Below are 24908 nucleotides of genomic sequence, written 5' to 3'. Positions count from 1 at the left end.
AGTTGAAAAAGCATCCGTTTGAGCATCCGTTCAACTCCAAATGGACTTTTGGCTGTTCTCAGTGTGTCTCGACAGTCTGGGCATCGCAGACGGGAGGATTGCTGACTCAGACTTTAGTGCCTCCTCGTTTATGAGCGATGTCAGCCATGAGAATGCTCGCCTGAACGGGATGACCTGCTGGAGACCGTTGGGCGATGGTATGTAGAAAATTGACGGCTATCCAGCCTCCCGCGCTGCACTTTGGTGTCCTGAGCAAACTAACGTCCGCCTCCTCCAGCCATCGGCAGCTGGATCCAGGTGAACCTCCGTCATGTGACAAAGGTGACGGGGATCGTGACCCAGGGGTGTCTTCACACTGACCCGATGTTCTGGGGCATAGACTTTGAGATGAAGCTGAGTGTTGATGGGAAAACATGGACCCAACCTCCGGACGGGCAGGTGAGTGGGCGGCCAGTCACCCGACTCCCAGCCTCATTGTCGAAACTTGTCAAATGCAAACGTGGAGATGTTCCATTTCTAGTTTATCGGCGGGGGGACGCACTTGCTTGGCACGCCCGCGTCCGCTCAGTACATCCGCATTCTGCCCCTGGAGGAAGGTGTCAACTTCGGCCTTCGCTTTGACGTCTTAGGATGCAAGCTTGGTGCGCGAAGACACTCCACCGCCGTGGTTGCTGGGATAAAACAAACAAAAATGTTTGGATTTCACCTTTTCTCTGACAGATTCTGAGATGACCTGCGCTCGCAAATGGAACGACACCCAGATCACCAATCCGATGACGTGAGTCGCAGCACCTGACGTGATGTTCTAGGACCACCACCTCCTGTCGTCAATTTTATAACACTCATGTCTTCTGCAGGTTCCATTGTCCACCAGGATGCGCCAAAGCCGAGCATAGCGTCTTTGGAACATCCACCTACAGGGAGGTACGTGATTGTATGACCTTTAGGAACACATGTAGAGCAATTTTTCTGACAGATATTGCAATTTCAATTTAATTAGCGATTTTCTTTACAACAGGACAGAAAAAACACTTTAAGCTTTTACTCTAATAAAGCAGCAACACTAAAGAGGTTTTGTGAGGGGGGGGCAGTTTGTTGTCACGTTTTTAAAACCTACTTTCTGTCAAGTATTATTTTGTATTCATGTGTAATTTTTTTTTTTTTAATATTCCATAATGGTTTTGTGTCCATTTTCTTTGTACATAAATGTGAGATTGTTTTTCAATAAAATCATTGTCCCCTTAGCAAAGCTAAATTGATAAAAATGTATCAAATCTATCATTTGTAGACCTATTCCTGACTCAGTACTCTGTGGTGCAAAATATGCAAATATTACTGATGCGATGATCAATATTTCATATTTGTTTGACATCGAGCTTCTTCGTCTTGATGACGTCAGCTGTTAACGTGTTCGGTTCTGAGAGCGTCTGCTAAATTGCTAATGTAGCCGTCATCTTCTTTTATGTCTTGATACGTATTGATTGAAATTCAGCCATCTTTTCATCACGGCTGGCTCTCCGCCCTAACGCATTTTCAAATCGCCAAACGCATTTGTGAGTCATCCACGCCAGGACTGTCGCAAAAATCAAAATGTAAGAACACAGTAAATCAAACGGCCCAATGTTTACAGATCACACGCAAATATGCAAATTTGGCGATTTTAATGACGCAAACGCTGGCGTTCATTGTAAACCCAGAGAATTTGATGAAAGCAGTATTTTCTTTCAAGCCTTCACATGCAGGAGGCTTTTTCTCCGTGCCTCATCCCTGTCATGACCTGCCAGATGAGTTCCTGTCTTTGACTGAGACTTGATGTGTGAGTGCAGGACTCGAGCATCTGCGCGGCCGCTGTTCACGCTGGCATCATTCGGGACGACCTCGGAGGAGACTGTATTGTGATGAGCGCTCCGGAACAGAGCGGATTTATTGGCACCACCAACAACGGCATCACCTCCACTACGTGAGTGGCCAAATTTCACTGCAAAGTCCCATTCAGAGGGCCCAACTCATTGTCACTGTACGATCTGCAGCATACGCGACTCAGAGAATTTGGCCTTCACGTTTGCAGACGGAGGTGAGTTCATCAACCATTTCATCTTGCATCAAATGTTGATTACTGATAACTCACACGGGATCTCACATGCAGAGCTGAGATGCACTGGACCTGGCGAGCAGGAGTTTGCGGGGTTTTGCTACAAACTTATGAAGAACAAAATTGAGTGGGATGGTGCGCGGACTGCCTGCCTGAGACTTGGTGCCAACTTAGTTTACATCCTTTCTGAGGTGGAGCAGACTTGGGTGAAAAAGGCCTCCAACTTGGGTGCGCATTGCAACCTTAAATGCGGCGGCGGTCTTTTATAGAACAGGATGAATCTGAGAACCTTTTCCCATCCGACCTCTGTAGAAACCGGCGACATGTGGACCGGACTGAACAACAAGTGGGTTCCAGGCACGTTCATGTGGTCAAGCGAAGACAAAGTAACCTTCACCCACTGGGCCCCAGGAGAACCCAAGAACCGTGACAAGAGCTGTGTAGCAATGTCAAAAGAGGTGCGTTCCGAAATTAGCATTTGTAAGGACACCTGCACTATGCACTGAAATGGACCTCATTTGTCTTTCAGACTGGAAGATGGAAGCAGATGTCCTGCAAGAAATTCAACCACTTTATGTGCAAGAAGCCCACAGTGTATTTTGCGATTACCTCAGTGAAGTCGCAAGTTGCGCAGGAGAGCACACGCTTGTACAGACGCAAGCTCAGCATCTCAGCGACAGAGGTGAGTTGATGAGGATTTTTTTCTCCCTCTGTGTAAATGCTGAGAAACATTTTTGTTCACCTTGCACACCTTGCGTGAAGAAAAGCCTTCCACGTTACTCGACAGGTTCAAAGTATTTCAAGTTGAACGTGGACATTCCAACATTAAAATCAGTTCAGCGTCAGATTTGAGCATTCACACACAATTTCTACTCAAAATGTGTTTTCCACTTCTTATTTTTGATTGTGCGTTTGAAGCTTGGTGGACTCACAGTCAAATTGAAGGACGGTCTCCAAGTGAAAAGCGCCATCACCATCACAGGAGAAGCAAAAAAGTTAGCAAAGTGGTACGAGCCCCCTGGTCACACGCACGCACGCGCACTCACAGGGAAGGCCAACGCCATGAGCACACGTTTGTGCATCTGTGTTCCAGGTTTAAAGTCAACCTGATTGTGCCCACTGCCGATGATGATGATAACGAAGACAACAGCAACCACACCAACAGTGTTGCGCTTCTCCTCAAGTTGAACTTCGCGACCAACATAATTTGGTTGAATTCCAGACAGTCCAATTCCTGGAATGTGCGTCAGCAAATGCAGCTTGCCGGAAAGCGCGTTGAACCCGGACTCAAATTCAAGGTGACGTGACTCACGCGGGCACACCTCCATTGCTAAAAGATCAGTCGCTCCATGTTTTGTTGGGGGGCAGCACATCCACCGCACAGTTCCGAGCGTGTCGTTAGCGTTGACTGATGACAAGTCGGTATCTTTTAAAGCAAGGGTGTCAAACTCCAGGCCTCGAGGCCCGGTGTTGGTCCTACAATTAGGACGGGTTGCTCGATGTGGTCTGGGTCCTTCGGAGGCTGCGCGCTTGCTAATGACGTCACGCTTTACAAATAGATTTCTTGCCTCTGTATTTGTTTTTACCCCTGGCTGTTCCGTTTGCATATTTTGATTCGCTAAATAAAGAAACTGCATTCCTGCCACGTCGGCTCCTACGTCACTTCCGCCTATGCCCCGACAAGCCGCTGCTGTGACGGCAGTGGAACGTTTACTGGTGACTCGTCTTCATCAGCCGATGTGAGATGACTATACGCCAGCAAATATGGACGTGCTGTACCGCATCAAAAAAAAGGTGCGACCGCCTGAAAAAGTTGCGGAAGTTAGTGTAGAGCCCTGCAGTAGGAAACAACCCAAGTTTAAAAAATCAAAATAATGTAGCTGACCTCCAAAACGGGAGCGGGATGGAATTGGAGTCGTTTTCACCGGCATGGGATGGGACGGGATTTTGTTCTGTGGAAGTGGGACGGGACAGGAGTGAAAATCCACCCCCATGTCACCCTCTCGCATCTACATGTGCCCGCCATTGGTTGGTTACCAGTTGGACTCGTTGTCTCTGTCACACGATTGACAGGGATCCGCTCAATTGTTTGTCCAGACGTGCAAGGTGCATCTAAAAGAAGAAAGCTGCTCGACCACGTCGAACCTCCCAAAAATACTTTCCTCTCCGCCATGTGTCAGACCAACATTAAAAATACACCAGCGTCGTCGCCAAAAGTCTTTGTCAAAGCAGGTATTCCGCAAGCGGGACATTGATAGCTAATAAATCAGAAAGCCCTTTACTGTGTGCAACGAGATTCGAGAGCTTCCCTCTCCAGTGCAATACGACAATAATTTAATTAGATATATAAATAAATGGTTAAATATATATAAAATTTATGTTGCTACAAGGTAAGGGTCAGCATGGAGATGTCTCTCGGAAGAAACGGTTTTCAGTCTGTTAGTCCTTGTTTTGATGCAGCTGTAGCGCCCCACGAGAGGACAACCTGTCGAACAGGTGTGAGCTCGGGTGAGGCGGGTGGTGTCGACATCCGACAGGGAGGGGAGTGGGCAACCAATAATTTTGACTGCCCTCTGGAGGGTTTGTGATTGAATTTGATGTCCAGCAGCATGAATGAAATGAAAACAGCATTGGTAGGCTACCAGTTGGCAGTTTGCGCCATGCAAGGTTGCTAAAGCTCACAAAGGCCTCTGCGTGGGAACTCCCAGAGTAGAGCCCTTTTTGAGCCAAGAGCCGAGTGTAAGGCCAGCGTGTCACTCTTTAGTCTTGATGCATCTTTTATTCAGCAGCACCAGTAACGTGATTGGTGGCATTTCTGGGCCGTTGGCAGAAACGCTGCATAACAAATGACGGCGTGCATTCATCTAAAACGGAACGCAATGAAGGCATACGTGCAATGTTGTGCACATATGCCTTCACAGTTTACAGGCCTTGAGTCACAAGATGTGTTGAGGTCATTTTTCTGCCGATCATGTGTATACGTGGAAGGACGTGGGCGTTTGATTTAAGTGGCATCAAACTCCAACATGTTCTGATTCCGCTATGGGAGGCGTCAGTTTACTTGTTGAGTCGCCACCTAGCCGTCATGCCTTTTCACGAACACGCTCGGTGTCCTCTTGTCGCCCAGGTTGTCATCAAGTGTGATGTCGACCATTTCCTCATTCTCATCAACGACGACCACAAGATGAATTTCCCATACCAAGTGATGGAATTGGAACGTATCACGGAGCTGCAAGTGTGGGGCCACGTGTCGGTCACGGAGATCATCTATGAGAAGATGACGGCATCCGCTCTGGCAAACTAATCAAAGAATAATCAGTTTGTATTAGAGTAGCTTTTGTGTTCTGCTTTGAAACTGCTTTGTGTGTAAGTCTTACCTGTGTAAAGTATTCTGCCACTTAGATCTGTCATATTAAGCATTGTGTGATTTTGGATCTCTATCTGGTGAGCTAAAGGGTTCACATGAGGTCAGCCACTCTGGTGAGCTGAACGCTTCATTTGAGGACAGCCAAAGCCCGAGGTACGATGAATTCAGAGCGCAATACCAGGCTCCCTCTTTTCCCAGTAAACAAGCATGGCAATTTCCCTTGGGACATGCGCAGTCGTTTTGGACGCTACTAGAAAGACAGGCTATAAAAGCGGCTACCAGAAAGAGCTTGCGGATTTTATGGGGACATGTCAGAATCAGAAATCCCTTTATTGTCATTGTACTCAAGCGCCGACTGAGATTTGAGAGGAGGGAGAGCCGTTAGCCCCTGCGTCAATGCGCGCCGCCATCTTGGAAATGTTGATGATGAGGGAATACTTTTGCATTTTAATTGGTCAGGAATTTTAGCCCTAATTGGATTACTCCTTTCCCAATTGGATGATGCCAAATCATTGCTTCAACAAAAAAGAAATAACCCGTTATCACGCGCATAGAGAGGAGAGCCAGTCGAATGTCCTTTCCCGAAAATACCTCACCACTAATCAGATCTCGGGCATTTTTAGAACTGATCACCCTTGAAAGCTCACCTAAATTAGACATCATTTCATCGCATTTATTCTCTTTTTCCTGCTCTTATTATCACATGTTATTTCAAACAGGATTAATATTTTATGATGATTTTTCTTCAAGATTCAATTAATTTGATAAATGCAATGATTCTGTGATTTTCATGATTAGCTATTGAATCCCGCGTCTGGCGGAATCGACGGTTAATTGAGGAATATTATCTGAACTATTTCCCTTTAAATAAATCCTTTGCATGAGACATTTCTGTGATGTTGATCTATGTTTTGGGTTTAAACCTGCCACCACTTGGGGGCGGTGTGGCATCAACTAGCCATAGGGCGACATAATCAATGGGCTGATGAGAACCAGGTGTTGACTTCATTTTGCAAATTGAAAAAAGTGGACTTTTGCTTCTGCTTCATTTCATATTCCTATTGAGTGCCGGGGTCGTGGGCCTTCCTGTGTGCAGTTTGCATGTTCTCCCCGCATCTGCGTGGCTGGAAAACCAGTTCAGGGCGTACCCCGCCGCCTGCTAGAAGACAGCTGGGATAGGCTCCAGCACCTGAAACCAGTGGAATTAAAGTTGCCCATCGTCCCTTGAAAAATGTAAAAACGGTTGCAAAAAAAGGCCAAGATTGGGGTTATGTGACCCTTCTTACGAGCTCCAAAGAATATCAATAATGAATCTTGCTATATCTTTCCGAAACGTAATGGTTTCACGGACATTGCCAAAACAGGTGAATGGTGAACAGGAGACATCTTACAAAACAACACAAATGGCTTTCTTGAACTCAAGAAGATATTGCTTGGTAGGACATCCATCAATCCATCTTCTGTCCCGCTTCTCCTCACTAGGGTCGTGGGGGGAGCTGGAGCCATCTTTGGGCAGTAGGCGGGGACACCCTGAACGGGTTACCAGCCAATCGCAGGGCACAAAGAGACGAACAACCATCCGCGCTCACACTTGGGGGCGTGTCCAATCAACTGTTTTTGGAATGTGGGAGTAAACCGGAGTACCCGGAGGAAACCCACGCAGGCACAGGGAGAACATACAAACTCTACACCGGAACGCCGGAGCCGGAATCATACCCACGACCGCTGCACTGTGAGGCCATCGTGCTAACCAGTTGTCCACCGTGCCGCCTGCTCGGTGGGATAATACCTATGAATAATCTTAAAAGAAATGTCCCTTTATCTGTAAATCATCAACAAAACCAGACCAGTCAGAAATAACATTTGGTTTTGTAGAAATAACTTTTTGAAACAAGGAACGTACATTACGATTGGTACTTCTGACTGATATAGTCAAACAGATCTTGCCTATAGAAGTCATGTTTGGGTACTTTGGCACAACACCAGCATCCATGCTCCCGACATCGCCACTGTACAAGTCTAGGACCCGGAAGTGTACTTCTTTTCCCTCGTAAAATAACATTGCGTTATATTGCAATTAGTATTGCATTATAATGCAATAGTATTGCGTTTTTTTTTATTGTTTTTTTTTTGCCTAACTATTGCAATATATTGCAAAGTAATAAGTAAAGTAATTGCATTATAACGCAATTTGTCTATCAATGGGAGGTGCTGCCCTTCGGGACAACCTGTAGCCCATGTTGCGCCACCTATGCCCTGCAGCGTCACGTCGACAGCAGCGCCGCACCCCCTGGGGTCTCACATGTTGTCCACCACAGCTTTTATGTGGACAACTGTCTCCATAGCATGGAGACTGCAGAAGAGGCCCGCAAGCTGGTGCATGATCTGCGCACCTTCCTGGCCACTGCTGGCTTTGATGTCCGCCAGTGGGCCAGTGATGACCCAGAGGTCATCCGAGACCTCTCAGAAGAAGCGAACTCCGCCAGTAATGACCCTGAGGTCATCCGAGACCTCCCAGAAGAAGCGAAGTCCGACAGTAGTGAGACATGGGTGTCTCAGTCCAGTGACAATGCCTTGGAGATGACGCTGGGTCTCCAATGGCGCTTCAAATCCGACACCCTGTGCTATCGACTCAAGAAGATCGAACCTCGTCACTACGTCACCATGAGGTCAATATATAGTACACTGGCAATCAAGTAAATATGACCCGTTAGGTCACATCAACCCCTACACAACCCGTGCCAAGATTCTGGTCAAAGAGCTTTGGACAGAGAAGAGGGGATGGGATGACCCCCTACCTGAACTTGGGGCGAAGTGGAAGGAATGGGAGGAAGAGCTCCCCACCCTCCATCGGATTGAGTTTACCAGGAGCTACTTTCCACAGAGTGTGAGTCTGACCAGCAGCAAGATCTCCCTCCACGTGTTCTGCGATGCATCCGAGATGGCATACGGTGCCGTGGCATATCTGCGCGTGGAAAAGCCTGATGGTGCAGTTCACGTCTCCTTCATTGTCGCGCGCTAAAGAGTCGCGCCCAAAAGGCAACAATCCCCAGACTGGAGCTCTGCGCTGCTCTAAGTGGAGCTCAGATGGGAAAATTGCTAAAAGGATGAGCTTCACCTGCCACTGTATGAGGTTTGGATGTGGTCCGATTCAACAACCGTCATCCACTGGATTCAGTCGACCTCATGTAAATATAAAGTCTTTGTAGGTACTCGCATGACGGAGATCCACGAGCTTGTGGGCACTAGCTGCTGGCGTTATGTAGGAACCAATGTGAACCCGGCGGACCTCATCACTAGAGGTGCAACTCTCGAGCAATTGGCCTGTCCCAACATCTTCCACCGAGGACCGGATTTCCTCCGAGAGCCAGAAAGCGAGTGGCCTCCTCCCTCCAAATCCGGATACCGCAGAGGTCTAGGCGGAATGAAAGAAATCTATCTTCTGTGGTCTTACCGGACTCCAAGACACTCCAACCGATGGTCCAAAGTTTGAAGGCTGCCATACCTTAGAGGAGCCCCAAGAAGGCACCTTCCAACATAGGAACCCAGACATGGGAGACGCAACCCTCCTCAGCGCGGACGACTACGCCGCCGCCGAGATTATGTTGCTGCAGAGGGTGCAACGGGAAGTTTTCTCGATAGAAATGGCATGCCTCGAACGCAAAGTAGAGCTCCCACGAGATAGTAAGCTGTTTCAGGACGTGCAGCACCACTGCAAGTCGCCATCCCTTCCATGCACCTGTATTTGAGGTAGCTGTGTTTGGCTCAAGTACATTAATTATAACTCGTGGTTAGGATACTACACACGTGGGTGATTTCATAATCGATACTTTGATAGCGTGAATTATAAAAATACGTTCAAATGCTTTAAAAATAGAGTTGTGGAAAAAAACTGCATGAATACTCTTCTGTTTTTCTTGCTATCACATTGCTGTCGTGTGGAATTGATTGAACTACAGTGGAACCTCGGTTCTCGAACGACTCTCAGGTCGAACAAATCGGAGTTCGAACAAAAAAAAGAGAAATTCTTGCTTCGCAGTTCGAACAAACATCGGAGTTCGAACGCCGGTGTCGTGCCAAAGTACTTTCCCCCTGCCAAAATCTGTATCCCCTGTCGCGGGAGCGCGCACGCATTGACTGAAGGCGGCGCGATGTTACTACGTTTGTTTTCATTGAAAGGCGCGAAGAATGTATGATTTTGTGTTTTTGATTTACTGTAATTTAAACTAGCTTTTCCATAAAGGTGGTAGTCTTCGTCGGTGTGGTTTTCAGCGCACCATTCGCTACAATTCAAGACGTCAAGTAAGCGTTTGACTGCGCCGAAATCGGGAGGAAATTCCCTGCATTTGCATTCGTTAGACCAAAGAAATTTTGTAATCATTAAAGCTACCATAAGGGAATTTCAGTAATCAAAACACGATGGAAAGGGGAGAGGACTAGTGAAGTGGGCTATATCGTGTTTCCAGCGAGATCAAATTAAGTGGCAACATACAGATGGGTGCTATCCTGTTAGAGAACACGTCATTGTATTCCAATTGACTGACTTGTTTATTTTTTATAGCCACTGATAGTCGCGTCAAGAGTAGCACTAGCTCACTCGCCAGCGGAGCAGCAATTTCTCCTCCTCAATACCAGTAACCGCGGCAACGTCGGCGAGAACATCCAGTAATATTAATTTGGGCGCCCAACTAAATTTATGTTGCTATATTTGCTCATATTTAGTAAAGATTATTAAGCAATTATTTGGTTGCAATAAATTCTATTAAGTGTTGAATCTGGTTTCCTCTTGCTCTCTCTACACCACAGTTGGATTGAGTTAATTCGGTTTGAGTAATTTGGCAGATTCAAGTAAGTAGTTAAGGTATCCGCAACACCCCAAAGGTGAAACACATACAGTCCTCAAAGCTCCGCCACAGTAATACTGAGCTATAATTTAGAAAATCTGCGGATTTGGATGCAGCAGCTGTTTCTCGCGTGTCAGTCCATTTACTCACCTGTATTAAACTCATGAAGCAAAACTGCAAAAGGTTTTTGTGCAAAAAAAAAAGTCTCCTAGCTTGCCGATGGGATACGCCACCGGGATCCAACTCTCTTAGTAACATACGCACGTCTTCTTTTCTGACACGAAGACCATTCTCTGAGTACTTGGTGTACATCCATCTGTTTCCATGAAGCTGTCCCAAACCTTTAAGTTGATTACTTATGAATTCAACAAATACTGCGACGTCAGAGAAGTGCTTGCGGGTCTTGAGTGTCCTCTGTCACGCAAAATTCTATGAAGTTGTCTTTCGCTAATATTAACTCCATGCCGATTGGCTAGCACTGCTGTTAAGTCTTTGTATCTTAAACCCAAATCGAAATAAAAGTCAATCAAATTCCTCCATTGATGCTCCAGGTTGATCGTAGTGTTGATGATAGCCAAGGCAACCCGTCTCTGTGTGCCCTGCAATTGGCTGGCAACCAGTTCAGGGTGTCCCCCGCCGACTGCCCGAAGATAGCTGGGATAGGCTCCAGCACCCCCCTGCGACCCTAGTGAGGAGTAGCAGTATAGATAATGGATGGATGGATCATTATTTACTGGAGAAAGGTTGTCACGAGTTCCGTAGAGTTCAGGCAGCGAATACATCACATTGGGTTGACCACTGGGAACATTCGGGTTTGGAGATGGTTTGATGTTGTGTGCATTCCAAACCTGGACGGTGTCATCCAACTTATCCTGCAAAAATATACATAGGAACTAGGAAGTTATTTATGTTGGCAGAAATGTGATCATGTTTAACTTTATAAAGCAGCTAAATCAAATAGTACTTTATAATTATTTACGAAAATGCTCATTATTCGTGTTGTCAGTAGGGGGCATCAGAGCTTATTAATTTTTGTGTACCTATAAGTTTGTTGCTCTTGTGTACAAACGTTGCATTGTCAACCGAAAATTTGTCATAGAATTTTCTCTTCACTTGTAAATTAAATTAAAAGATCAATGTTTATGTTCGCCAGACGCTTTGATGAGTCGTGTAGCATTATAGATCTGGTAATAAAAATGTTAAGGTGATGTTAACTAACAGCAAAGTTGAGCTATAATTTAGAAAAAGAGCTGATTTTGATGAATCAGCTGTTTTTCTCGAGTCAGTCCATTTACTCACCTGTATTAAACCCATGCAGCAAAACTGCAGAAGGTTTTTGTCCAAAAAGCCACCATCGAATGATCCGTTACCGCGGAGATCAGCAAACAGTGATATCCAAAATTCCGCACATTGTCTTCGAAGAAACCCCCACCAGTACTTGCGCCTTCCATGTAGCTGTCCATGTTGGTTTCTGTTGGAATCGGCACCAAAAACCGTTGAAATTCTCTGACATGGCAGTTCTCCGTCCCAAGGTCGCCTCTGACGATTCTCGGGCACCCTCCAAGACGTTGTACAACTTCCACATAATAGCCTCCGATAAGTTTCGGATCGCTACTCGTTGTGTAGCATTAAGCCACATCATTTTTCAAGAAAAGCCATCAATACAACCATTGATATAAATGCCATAGGGTTTCAGTTTGTCAGAAGAGTCCATATGCCAAATAAAATTAGGCCCTCTGGAAAAGTAATCTCATCTTCGAAGTCTCCTTGCTTGCCGGTGGGATACGCCACCGGGATCCAACTCTCTTAGTACCATGCGCACATCTTCTTTTCTGACACGTAGACCATTTGCTCTGCACTTGGTGTACATCCATCTGTATCCATGAAGCTGTCCCAAACCTTTAAGTTGATTACTTATGAATTCAACAAATACTGCGACGTCAGAGAAGTGCTTGCGGGTCTTGAGTGTCCTCTGTCACGCAAAATTCTATGAAGTTGTCTTTCGCTAATAATAACTCCATGCCGATTGGCTAACACTGCTGTTAAGTCTTTGTATATTAAACCCAAATCGAAATAAAAGTCAATCAAATTCCCCCATCGATGCTCCATGTTGATCGCACTGTTGATGATAGCCAAGGCAACCCGGAAGTGGAATCTCTTGTTCTGTCGTTTGCATTATTTTACAATATTAAAAAAACATTGCAATATAACGCAAGGCTATTGCGTTATATTCCAATAGTACTGCATTTTAACACAATTAGTATTTCAATATAACGCAATAGTTTTGCATTATAACGCAATCTTAATTTTTTTCCCGATGTCCCCTGGGGGGGCTCCGTAAAATGCAAACACACGATGCAAATTTTTTTCATCGGCTTTATATTTAGTATGTCTGTATGTAAAATACTGCTCTCTAGTGGCCAAGGCGCGCACACACGCCAGACACTTCGCCCATTCAATTGCGGGGCATAGTCAGTTTCCCGTGGGTGAAGATTTGAGGCAGCGTGTGTGGGCAGTTTTCTATTTTTGAGGGCAGAGTACATCTCGGATGTTCTCTTAAACACGAGCAGAACACTCTGGGTCTTTTATTTTCTGGAGCATTGTACGCCTGTGGTCTGAAATTATGTTTCTCAGGTGTGCTGGGTTCTCACATATGGCCATGGAAGCACACAATTCTATGCTACGTTTGAAAGCCACCAGCTGAATCAACTATGATAATAACAGGGAGTGACAAGCAAATGAGCAACACCGTTTTGGATGGGAGAAACTACACCCCCATCGTTGGCCGAATAAAGTTTATCTGATTTTAAACCTTCTCTGGTATTCATTCCTTTCCTTAATGCTTTTAAGTACAGAAGTCGCCCTTAATGACATGCAGTACTACCATCATAATGAGAGTAGTGTTCCATCTTGTGGTAAGGGCGCGCCATTACAAGAAATTTTCTTTTTGGGGGTACCAAATGAAGTGTCTAGTTAGTTGCAGTTTGGCTATTTAATTAATCGAACCAATAGATGCCTCTATAAAGTTTAGTTTATATCATGTAATATGTATTTCAAAGACATGCTATTTTTCCAATGTGATTTATTGTTATTTTTATTTCGGCATAAAGTGTTTGACACAATCCATGACATAGTATGTTACTTGAAAATCATTTAACATTTTTTGAAAAAATGTGTGCGTGTGTGTCTTGTTTTCAGAAAAAAATGGACACTCATGACCATTAAGGCGGATGTCGTTCAACAATCATTTTTTTTTTAATATATATAATACATGTAAGTAAACATGTATGATGCCAACAGTTATATAGTGTATTTTTTAAAATACATAAAGTTTTTTAAGAAATACGTTTTTTCTCCAATATTTTGTAGTACTTTAGCAAAACATTTGACTATTCAGAACAAGTTTCTTGCCAATTCATTTTGTAAGGCATTTATATTGATATACGATCAAATTAAATTCAGGTCATTCTCATATATTATATATCATATATTTAATTACCAATATTTACAATATATCTGGGATTAAACACAATACAGTATTTTAACAATTACCCGGAAGGCATACATAAAATCACACCAGGAAAGGAAACAGTCAACACTCAAGAAAAATATCCCACTTCAGGTGGTGCTCAAAATCCAGTATTTGAGATCCATCAATTTTCTAAAACTTTTACTGTAATAGGAATTGTTTTACTTCAGATACAGTTCAATTTCATAGGGAGCATGCATTATTTCAGCAATTGATAAAAAGGAGATATTCTTTTCGTTTGTTTGACATTTTAATAACCAATATAAAAAAAATTAATACAATATGTATTGTTTTCCAGAATCTTCCATAGGAGGCCATCTTAACGTGAACTGTACAAGCTCCTCCGCGACTTTAGGAGGCGCTCGTCCGTTGTCTCGAAACGTCATCTCGAGGCTGACGAGGCTGCCCAGCCATGTTGAGAAGTCTGTCAAGCAAAGTGCAGCCCGCCATTGTGTAGACACCAAGCAGGCTGTGTAGGGAGATAGGGGCGCTCGGCTCAACACTTCACCCGTCGCTACGCGAAATTCTCCAGCCTGCCGCTCGTAATATACTTAGGCAGTCTACCGGGGGGGATTAAAAAGACATGTCAACCAGCAGCCTCCTCGACCAGGTAACGAGAGGTATTTTCTGAAGCAAATCGTCAGCATCGCGCGGCAGCTACGGCTAGCGAGTGATAGCTTTAGCTTCGAGAGGCAAAAAGCGGCTGTGGCTAAGTAGTGCAGCAGTAGGCCTTGACCACCTGCTAAACGGAACTGACTGCTCAGCCTCGTATCTCTTCATCAATTTTTCCCCCTTCCTCTTTTCTAATAAATCAAACCTTCATGAATCACCTGGACCCAATCCAGAGACCGAAAGGCCAAGCAAATAAAGGTAAGAACCTGCCCTCCCGTCTGATCACTTATTTGCCACTTAAAAGCTCGGGGTAACGTGTGGTGTTCGCTTTGAAGCGCCCGAGCCCCCGAATCTCGTCCAAAGACGCCTGCCATGTACGTCGGGAGTGCGAAATGAGGCCTGTGGTGAGTCGACTGTAACGCAGGTTCCCCACGTTTAGCCCCGAGACTTGGTTACATGATGCCCCCATCTGGATCCCCCCTTTTTTCTCGCTAACTTGCTTTGTATCGCGATGACACGTGTGCGAGGGAATCGTTTCCCACGCGTTCCCGATCCCGCAGCTCACTTTTAAGACATTGAGTTTGTTTGAAAATGTCCGAGAGACAAGGTGGTAGTTCGCCGACCGGGGGAAGTTCATGTGGAACGTAGCCTTGGGCGCTCATTCGGGACACTTGTTTGCTTAGCCTGCTAGCTGCTAGCTGGTTGCTAGTTTAACCCCGAATGACACGTCTTCCGGACATGGTCTTCAAGTGACACTTTAGATAATCTAGACAGTTCAAAAAGATTGCAAAATGATTCAGACCTCGAGGGAAATTAAAATGTCACCGCAGTGGTATTCACACACACTTCTTTCGCACTCTTAGGATTATTACAGAAACAACTAACAAAGTACAAACAATAATAATAATAATAATAATTTGCCCTTTATTAGTCCCACAATGGGGAAATTCGAGATTCGAACCCAGGCCTCCTGGGGAGACTGGGTCCTGAACGCGGCGCCTTAGACCACTCGGCCATCCTGGCAAACAAGAGCAGCATTGCGAGAAAGGAAGACATTTAAACCTAATCAGTTCAACATCAACAGGGTCTCCGTAGCCAGGGGCCTTACTTGAACGTGGGTGGTCCTTCCGGGCCTCAAATTTCCTAAAAAAGATAAAAATCAAAATGCAATTTTTTATGAACACAGTCCTTAAAAGCCCAGCAGCTGACTGGCCTGAAAGCATGAATTTAAAATGTTTTTTTTTTTTTTTTTTTTTTTTTACATCACGTCCGCTGTTTGGTGATTGTTTAATTTTGCTGTCTGTTTGCTCGATTTTGACCCGCGCTTGATTCGACACCAGCAATTGTCTGGATTTCTCGGGTAAACATTTGGAGCCTTTATACACTGCGCAGTTTGCATCCGCTGTCAGTTGATATTCTCCCAGACTATAGGAGGCAGTGAATAATATTTGCTGCATTTTAATTGCACACCATGTTGTAGTTAAGGTTTCCTTCTGAGGGTAGTTGTTACTGTGAGCACAATTAAATGCACGATCGCCTCTTGTTACATTTACAAAAAAAATATGAATGCCTAGTCTTGAAGTCAGAGGACAATAAAAATGGTTGTTCAAATATTACATTTATTTTGGAGCGGGAATATATACATATAGATAATGCTAGCAATATCGCAGTGTGTTTAAAAATGAAGACAATTGTAATTTCGGTATTGTAGCAAGAAACAATGCTTTTGCGGGGTACCAAAAATTATGTGGCGGGCTGGATCTAGAATGCGGGCCTTGAGTTTGACACCTGATTCCCACGGCGTCATTTCAAAAGTCTTGCATTTAGGATTTTGTGATTAGTAATGGTCCAGAGTCTCATGATAAATTTAAATTCTTTCCACAAAATAATGTACTCAATGAATGGTAACAACCAGTGTCGGTTTTGGCAGATCCATCACAACATGGCTCATGTGGTGAGCAAGCCAACAGGGCCACCGCCCAAAAGGCAAGAAGACAAAATACCGTGGAAATTAATATGCTGAATCTTGGTGTGTGGTGCGTCATGAGTATAGTGCAGTAATGTTTGTGCGAAATGGGGACTAAGATTTAATTTGCGTCATTTAATATACTCATTATAATCTCATCCATCCATCCAGTAGCAACCATTCACTCGCACCTGCGCATAATTTAGAGAAATTCCTTTTCCAAAGTCGCCATGTGAGAAACTGGTTCTCGAGAACGAGGCCAGGCTAACCTTAATTGTGTTCCTTATTAATTTACTGTCTATGTAAAGTGTTAAATTCTGTTGTTTCATGAAGCTGCTGCTTGGTATGTTGTTATAACAGGGTTCCCGTGGTTCCTTAAAAGGTCAAAAACGGCATTGAATCCATGGATTTTGAGAGCTTGGTCTTAAAAATGGAATTGAAAAGTTTCAGATTTAACATATGAGCTGTTGGCGACCTCTATACTTTGGAAATAACAACGGTGAACAAAATAACACGAAATGTGGAGGAGGGTGCAGAGATTGGTGTCACCAATACCGACTGGCGAACACGGACACTTTTTCTTAGAAGGACCTGGGGGGCTTTTTAGGCTGTGAAAGAAAGCACACAAATATGTGGATAGAAATGAAGAGGTCTATTTTCAGCAAACTGAAAATTTTGCCACAAGCCATAATCAGCAATTTAGCTTATTTAATGTGGCCTCTCCTTTTGCTGTAGTTTGCATTGACAGATTTTGTTTTTTTTTAAGGTATATGTTGTTTGGGTACCCACGTCTGTATGCTGTGCGGCACTAGGTGTATTTCGATGATGCAGAGCTCTCTCAATGGTGTATGGCTGATCCACGTGTTAAGACTGCACTCACATTGTCAAGATAACAAATGTGTGGGTGCTCTTTAGACATTTTTTGGAAGATGCTTGGTGCAGATCTGAAGATAACCAATGAAATGTTTTTTTTTCTGCTTGAGCTGCTATACAGCTTCCCTAATTCATTAAATGTTGATATTTACCTGTATTTTATTTTCAGTGCAAAACGGAGCTGTGACCCAAAAGGATTCCTTGAATGATGACGAGTTTGAGCCGTATCTGAACACTCAGGCCAGACAGGTAAGCATTGTCACTCCTTTTTGAGACTTGATAGCTCATATAAGAAATTTGAGTACTCGGAAAAACATATTGGATAACTGCTGACAATCCACCTTCACTTGCAAACTCGCTTGCGGGAATCTGATTCTGTACAACAATCCTAATCCCTGTTGCTAATGTAAAACATCAAGATTGTCCAAATTGCTGCATTTCCTCAAGTATTAATACTTGAATTTGTATGTTTAGGACAAATATTGCGCACATTGCACATGTAGAGTTTTACCGCCACAGTGGGACTGGCTCCACTTTCCCTCCATTTTTCAAGATATGATCTGCTGTTTGTCAAGTTTTTTTTTTCTTGTCTTCTCAGTTGCGAGCAGATAATTTGCGATAAGAGTCTTAGATGATGGCAGCGATCTTAAAAAAAGGCAGCGGTTTGGCATGTAGTAAACAATTTTTTGACGGAAGAGGGAAAGTGCTTCCTGAAAGCTGATTATTGCCACTCCCAGTTGAAGTGTACTGGTAAAATTAACGTTTTATGTATCTTCCATAAATCCACTTGCTCAATGCTGACATACAATGCAAAAACAAAATCAGCCACTAGATATTTAAACACAAACGGTGGTGCAGCAACACATATAGACCAACAACGTAACAATACTCACGTATAAATTATATCACCTGTGAAAAAGGTTAGTATTGCTGCATCTTATTTGCAAGAGTCTATATTTCAACAGGGAAAGCTGATTTGACCGTGTGTACTACAATGAGTGTGGTCATGGAGTGACTTAAAATGATGGCAGACTTGTTGAGACAAAATATGATATCACAATGGACCATATCTTTTTTTTAATTAATTTTTTTGCTTAAAGATATGGTGTCTGTGCCGCCATCAAATCTCTATGCTGACGTCGTCAGCTCTGATTGCCGTGACTGTATTCTGCCCATGTACTGTCGGCAATGCACATCGAAACTAACTTTAAAACATAACATGACATGGTGCTCCTCTTAATGTAGAATAGTGCAATTAGTATGCCAGAACGCTGCGTCTACAGTTCCTTTCTTCGTCTATATTATATACATGTTGATAATAGCTGTACGGCAATACAATAGTCCCACCACTACATGCTCATCTAGGCTGTCAGAATATATATTTACATTTTTTTTCGCTTCACCATTGACTGGAAGGCTTTGAGGTGGAATATTGCATTTGATTTGTTCAGCAAGTCATCACACGTGAGCAAATGAAATTAAATGTTGCTATGACTAAAACATCTCATTTCTTCCTGTAGAGCAATGCCTATACGGCCATGTCGGACTCCTACATGCCCAGCTATTACAGCCCCTCCATAGGATTTTCCTACTCCCTAAACGAGGCAGCATGGTCTACCGGCGGGGACCCTCCTATGCCTTATCTGGCCTCCTATGGACAGCTAAGCAACGGCGAGCCCCACTACCTCCCAGATGCCATGTTCGGGCAGCCGGGGCCCTTGGGAAGCAACCCCTTCTTGGGTCAGCACGGTTTCAACTTCTTCCCCAGCGGCATCGACTTCTCAGCGTGGGGCAACAGCAGCTCTCAGGGACAGTCGGGTACGCCGCAGAGCTCCGGCTACAGCAGCAGCTACGCGTATGCACCCAGCTCCCTGGGTGGGGCCATGATTGACGGACAGTCCCCCTTTGCCCCTGCTGCCAATGAACCCCTAAACAAGGCACCCGGTATGAACAGCCTGGACCAGGGCATGGCCGGCTTAAAGATTGGTAGCGCGTCTCCTGGGGGCAACGGCGACATGGCTCAGAAGGTGGTCGGCTCTGGCTTGCCAGGAGGGGGTACTCTGGGCCCAGTGTCTTCTGTGGGACCCCCCAGCATGCCTCCCGTCTCGATCGCCCCCGCCAAGCCTGCCTCCTGGGCGGACATCGCCAGCAAGCCAGCCAAGCCTCAGCCCAAGCTGAAAACCAAGGGTGGCATGGCCGGTGCCAATTTGCCACCTCCGCCCATTAAACACAACATGGACATCGGCACTTGGGACAACAAGGGCCCCGTTCCCAAAGCGGTCACGCCTCAGCAGGTGCCCCCAATTCCCAACAATGGGCAGCAACCCAATCAGGCATCCCCCCAACCTGGAAGTACGGCATCAGGGAACCCACAGATGCCCCTCAGCAATGGACAGCTGCTACCCCAGGTTTCCCAGATGGGGCAGCATCAGCTCCCACCCAGCGGGCAGCCTGGCATGGTGCAAATGTCCCAGCCACCTCTCTCCCAGGCCCCCCCGCCGCCGCTGGGTCAACAGCAGCAGGGCGCCCAGCCCACCCGCTGGGTGCCCCCGCGGAACCGGGCCAACGGATTCGGGGACGGCGGTGGGACCGGTGCGGGCCAATCGCCTCCGACGTCGTCCGGGGTGGGCATGGTGCCCGGGGTGTCCTCTGAGCCCCACCCAGTCTTAGAGAAGTTGCGTATGGTCAACAACTATAACCCCAAGGACTTTGACTGGAACCCCAAGCAGGGCCGCGTGTTCATCATCAAGAGCTACTCGGAGGATGACATCCACCGCTCCATCAAGTACAACATCTGGTGCAGTACGGAGCATGGCAACAAGAGGCTGGACGCCGCCTACCGCTCGCTGGGCGCCAAGGGGCCGCTCTACCTCCTGTTCAGCGTCAACGGCAGCGGGCACTTCTGCGGCGTGGCCGAGATGCGTTCGGCCGTGGACTACAACACGTCCGCCGGCGTGTGGTCGCAGGACAAGTGGAAGGGGCGCTTTGATGTGCGCTGGATCTTTGTCAAAGACGTTCCCAACAGTCAGCTGAGACATATCCGGCTGGAGAACAACGAGAACAAGCCGGTGACCAACTCTCGGGACACGCAAGAGGTGCTGCTGGAAAAGGCCCGGCAGGTGCTCAAGATCATCGCCGGCTACAAACATACCACCTCCATCTTTGACGACTTTTCGCACTACGAGAAGCGTCAGGAGGAGGAGGAGTGTGTGAAAAAGGTAATGTTGACCCCTGGAAGGCACTGAAACTTGAACTTTTGTTGAAGCTTGGATATGAGAAGCAGGTGTGGCATGTTACCTAGCAACAAAGCTAAACGATACACGTCCACTGTTTAGCGGTCATTCATTTTACCTGAGTCCAATCAGTGTGGAAATTAAATGAAGTTACTCAATCATTTTTTTTTAATTGTGTCTGTTAAAAGAGCTGCAGTGAACCCACACTTGTTCACTTGTTGGGACTTTGCCTAATCACTTTTTTGGGGGAGGATGGAACTCAGCTATCTGCTGAAAACCTTTTTTATTTCTTTTTTATTTTTATTGCTGTCACTCTCTTAATGCTCCTTGATGCCACACGGCGGGCTCCACAGTGCCAAAAGATTAATTTGTTACTTCAGAAGTATCTTGAACTTTGAATGTCAGTAAGCTTAGTTTGGGTTGTTAGTGTAGATTATGGAGCATGTTCACAGGATGTACTAACACATTGACTATGCCACAAAAAAGAGGTTCCAAGTTTTTTTCCCTAAAAAAATGCAACTAGTTATGATTGCACTTATTGAATAGTTTGCTATTAGTATATCCTGCTGAAAATTCTGTTGAATTCGGATAAAACATACTTTTGTTTTCTTGGTTCAAGAACAATTATGAATGCATGAGTGAAAATAATACATTTTGCTTAATGATGAAAACGAACAACTGCTTTTCATAGATATATATTTTTTTTGGGGGCTGAAATTTTAACTGCATAGCCGCAGACTTTTCTTCTTGAAACAGTGAGATTTTGTGCTATGAGACAAAGTGACGTCTGAACCACAGTGCTGATTTTGCTTGCTAAAACTACCCGTAAGTAAGCCTGGCCAGTTTAAAATAATAATAATAAGATGGGTCCGAACTGCAATTGTGTTCGTCTGTCACCAAAAGTGTTTAGTGTAATTTTCGTGTATTAAACTGACTTTGAAAATAAACTTGCCGGCCTATATCGGGCCCTTGCTTAATAACTAGCTGCTAGATGCTAACGCTGACAAAGGGCACTGTATGTCAATGTCAGCATAATCATTTATTTTCATGTCCTTAAATAACAATTGAACATGATTTGTGTTATTGTTAACAACAGTTATTAATAGCGGTTCAAAACATTAGCGGTTCTTCAGAAAGTGAACAAGTTGGGTGTCCTGGTGCTCTGTATCAACTCCCTGATATTTTGCAGACCTCAACGTCAATATCTGGTTTATTGAGCACTGCAACTTTCTCTGTGCCTTGATTTTTATTATTATTGTTATTATTATTAAATTGACTGTTTGGTCACCATCCCCCTCACGGCAGGTTTTTGAAAAAGTCATGTCTGGTGACAGGATATACTTTCCTTCCACCTGGTGTCACTTCAGAATTATGTTTTGCAAAGCTCTCATAAGCCTGAGCATTGATATCTCAGAAGCAGGGGGCCGCAAGTTTGCGGTTGGTTTACGGTTCAAGCCTTATACAGGGGTCGTCAGTTTTACAAAAGTCCCAACGGACGTTCAAACATTTTGAGGTTACAAAAGGTGCGCAATTGGCATTGAAATGTCATCACAAGGAAAACCAACTTCTGAGTAACTTTGAATTAGGTTGCGTTGCTGTTGTATGTAGCAAGACTTCGTCGAAAACTGCAAACCCGTCGGTTGTCAGGTGCATGCGTTTCTGAGGGATGTAGGCTTTTTTTTTTTCTCAATTTTTGTGTGCAGGTGCAAGTTTGGTAGGTATGGAGGGGTTTTTTTTGTTTTGTTTTTTAATTGTCAAAGATTCAATGCAGGCGTTGAGTCTCATTACCCAAAGGTGTTCACTTACCTTGACTTAACCCTTTAGTCGCCATATTTTTCTCAATAAAATAACATTTTGATATCGAATTTCAAAATGTTGGAGCTTGAAATTATTTTGAGATAAACGCATACTATAAATGTTGCTTGGTGCAATTTTACTACTTTGGTGATTAAGGGGTTAAGTCAAGCTTAATAAATATTGTCCTTGGCTGAAAACCAGAACTGATTGTGCTTTTCATTTAAGGCGCAAAATGAAAGAGGGTGGGGAGGGGGCATTTGTGGAATTAGTTTTGGTTATGTTAGGACTTAATTGGCATCAGCGTAGCATGAATCAAGGTGCCATGTCTGCCATGGTTCTGCTCACATTGTAGTCTTGTGTCTTGCAATATTTCTTCCTGGCAGTCTCTGGGTGTGGGTTTGAGACATCATGTTGGTATCATAAAGTAATGCTCAATAGACTCTTTTGTTAATGTTTCTCTTACTGTGCTTGAAGGCCACGAGTTGTGTATAACATGAGGGAGTTTTTAAGATTTCAAATGCAAACATGTTATTTTTGTACTTTTCTGGTGGACACTGTGCCTTGAAGCAAATGTAGTAACACAATGCTGCTTGCAATACACCAGCAAGTCACATTTGACTATTAAATGTGATCCGGGAAATGATTTATTAATCTTGCATTCAATGAATATTAACTAAATGTATCTGGTGAATCAATGGGAATTGCATTGAATTGGTTTTGTTTTATTGTGAATATATTGATATGACACAATAGTTCAGAAATTGTATTTTTACAGGTATTTATCTTGTAATTTTTTAAAAGGATTGTACGGTTCCTATTCTAAACTTTCACAAAAAACATTGTTTTTTTGTTGTTGTTTTTTTTTTTTTTTTAGAGTTTTGAGATGTGTGCTTGAGAGTTTTTCATATATATGAGTTTGCCTCAATATACAAAAAAAATGCTTAATTTTGTGAAATTCGCCAAATAGACTGTACATTAGGCCTTTCTCTTTTACATCACGCTTTAAAATGTAAACCAGTAATCATAGAGGACCGTTTGCTTACATGCTGTGTTTTTGTGGCAGGTGGAGGTCCAAGGCAGCGAGCCATATCCCAGCAACCCAAATAGGAGTCATTACAGGCTGCAGGTAAATTCATACAGATGCTTCACATTTAATGGAGGAACAGTTCTATGCAGCCCCACGGCTTGAAACACAGCATTGTGATTAATATTGCATTTGTGGAATATGAATTGAGCAGTAAAATACAACTGTTTTAGTACATCTCGTTTTGCCGCTTGCTGTTGACTGAAAATTAGATCACAGTTGATCAGGACTCAGCTCACGACCATACACGCCTCATCTTCCCAAAGAATAAATAAATAAACAGGTGTGCCGTGATTGGTCGTTACCTGAATCTCTTTCATATGTGGTCCGAGGTTGGATACATATTTAATTTTTTACAATGTGACTGCAGTCTGAATGGCCATAGACGTCATCTGCTCTCTGCAGGCTACACAGATTGCCTGGAAATGGTAATCTGCAAAGTTTTTTTGAGCAACAGTACATTTAACACTAATTTAATCCCACTCGAATCACAAAGTGGACATTTATACTGATAATAGTAGCAACATAGATGACGTTTCCATGAAATGAGCTCGAAAAGCTTTGCCTCATTTCCCCAATACGCTTTAGTTGTACCTCCTCCTGAATTGCGTCTCTGTATATATGAGATAATAAAAGAGAATTCTGTGACCTCATAGACGCTGGACCACAATTATATCCCTAAACATGTTGCGAGTGATGTCGTCTTTTCTTCTTTGCATACAAGGCACTTTGGGGATGCATGTGTTCACACACCTGACATCCTGAGGCCGCAGTTAATATGCAACGTGAACAACTACGCAAAAAAAAAAAAAAGATTTCACCGAAAGAATTTGAATTGAGCATTAAGACCTGCGTTGTGCCTTATAGTAAAGATATATGAAAAAAAAAATAGAGGTTATTGCAGTTTTTGTGCGACTTTGGGCATACTTTTCCTAAATGTTATTTTGACATTTGAATTTGAGATTTTATTTTTTTTTTTTTGTTCTTACAGGATCGCCAGGGACGGATCAAGTAACAGTTGGTGCTTTTGTCAAAAGACTGCAAAGCCCACCCCCCTTGCACCCACAGCCCCCCACCTACCTGCCCTCCCCTCTCCAGCCAGCCATTGCATCATCACATCCACACGTCTCTTTATTATGAAATCCTAAAACTGAAGAAGGCTGAAGAATTAACCGAGGATGAGAATAAAAACACAATGAAGACTTTCTTGATTACTTTTGACTTTAAAGACTTACTTGGAACTCGTAGTTAAAAAAACAAAACAAAAAAAAAAAGAGACAAACTATTATTCCTAGGACTACAACTTAATGCATAGCATCCTTAGGTGAACTCTTGTTTTGCCATTCCACTGCATAAGCTTCTTCCCCTGACCTTTTTTTTTTTTTTTTTAATAAAAGGATCCGCTTGATCTTTTTTTTTTTTTTTTTTACGGGCCAAGAGAAGGTGTGTAATGGTCACATCCACATTTGCTTAAAATGCTATCCCAAGTTCATGAGTGGAACTTCTGTCAT

The 24908-nt window shown here is 44.1% G+C and overlaps 2 protein-coding genes across 2 annotated transcripts in view; both read left to right on the top strand.

Annotated features, from left to right (window-relative positions):
• Window positions 1-62: 62 nt before the first annotated feature.
• On the top strand, window positions 63-6345 carry LOC148343032 (uncharacterized). Its single transcript, XM_088303915.1, has 13 exons — window positions 63-197; window positions 278-438; window positions 521-641; window positions 721-778; window positions 858-924; window positions 1827-1960; window positions 2031-2074; window positions 2147-2320; window positions 2405-2550; window positions 2622-2774; window positions 3011-3099; window positions 3186-3390; window positions 5220-6345. Exons 1-13 carry the CDS (start codon window positions 131-133, stop codon window positions 5394-5396), a joined length of 1596 nt encoding a protein of 531 aa, XP_088160041.1. The 5' UTR covers window positions 63-130; the 3' UTR covers window positions 5397-6345.
• A 7850-nt stretch (window positions 6346-14195) lies between these two features.
• ythdf2 (YTH N6-methyladenosine RNA binding protein F2) overlaps window positions 14196-24908 on the top strand; it is an 11258-nt gene continuing 545 nt past the window's right edge. The window contains exons 1-5 of the mRNA XM_088314225.1: window positions 14196-14702; window positions 17453-17532; window positions 18804-20501; window positions 23377-23439; window positions 24389-24908. The exon at window positions 24389-24908 is cut by the window's right edge and continues 545 nt beyond it. Of these exons, the coding sequence (XP_088170351.1) occupies window positions 14654-14702; window positions 17453-17532; window positions 18804-20501; window positions 23377-23439; window positions 24389-24412 (1914 nt within the window). The 5' untranslated portion in view covers window positions 14196-14653 and the 3' untranslated portion in view covers window positions 24413-24908. The remainder of the gene's footprint in view (window positions 14703-17452; window positions 17533-18803; window positions 20502-23376; window positions 23440-24388) is intronic.

This window comes from Idiotropiscis lumnitzeri, chromosome 1 (assembly GCF_059441095.1).
Source record: "Idiotropiscis lumnitzeri isolate Australia: NSW breed Sydney's pygmy pipehorse chromosome 1, RoL_Ilum_1.0, whole genome shotgun sequence".
In the NCBI taxonomy this organism is placed as follows: domain Eukaryota; kingdom Metazoa; phylum Chordata; class Actinopteri; order Syngnathiformes; family Syngnathidae; genus Idiotropiscis; species Idiotropiscis lumnitzeri.
Note: the sequence above shows the minus strand (reverse complement) of the source record. Positions and strands in the feature narration are given on the sequence as shown.

Bases quoted from the DNA above. Each gene is read 5' to 3' on its own strand.
- LOC148343032 (XM_088303915.1), top strand. From the start codon at position 131: ATGAGCGATGTCAGCCATGAGAATGCTCGCCTGAACGGGATGACCTGC. The intron at 2,075-2,146 runs GTGAGTTCATCA...TCTCACATGCAG, and splicing joins CTTCACGTTTGCAGACGGAG to AGCTGAGATGCACTGGACCT. The intron at 2,775-3,010 runs GTGAGTTGATGA...GTGCGTTTGAAG, and splicing joins TCAGCATCTCAGCGACAGAG to CTTGGTGGACTCACAGTCAA.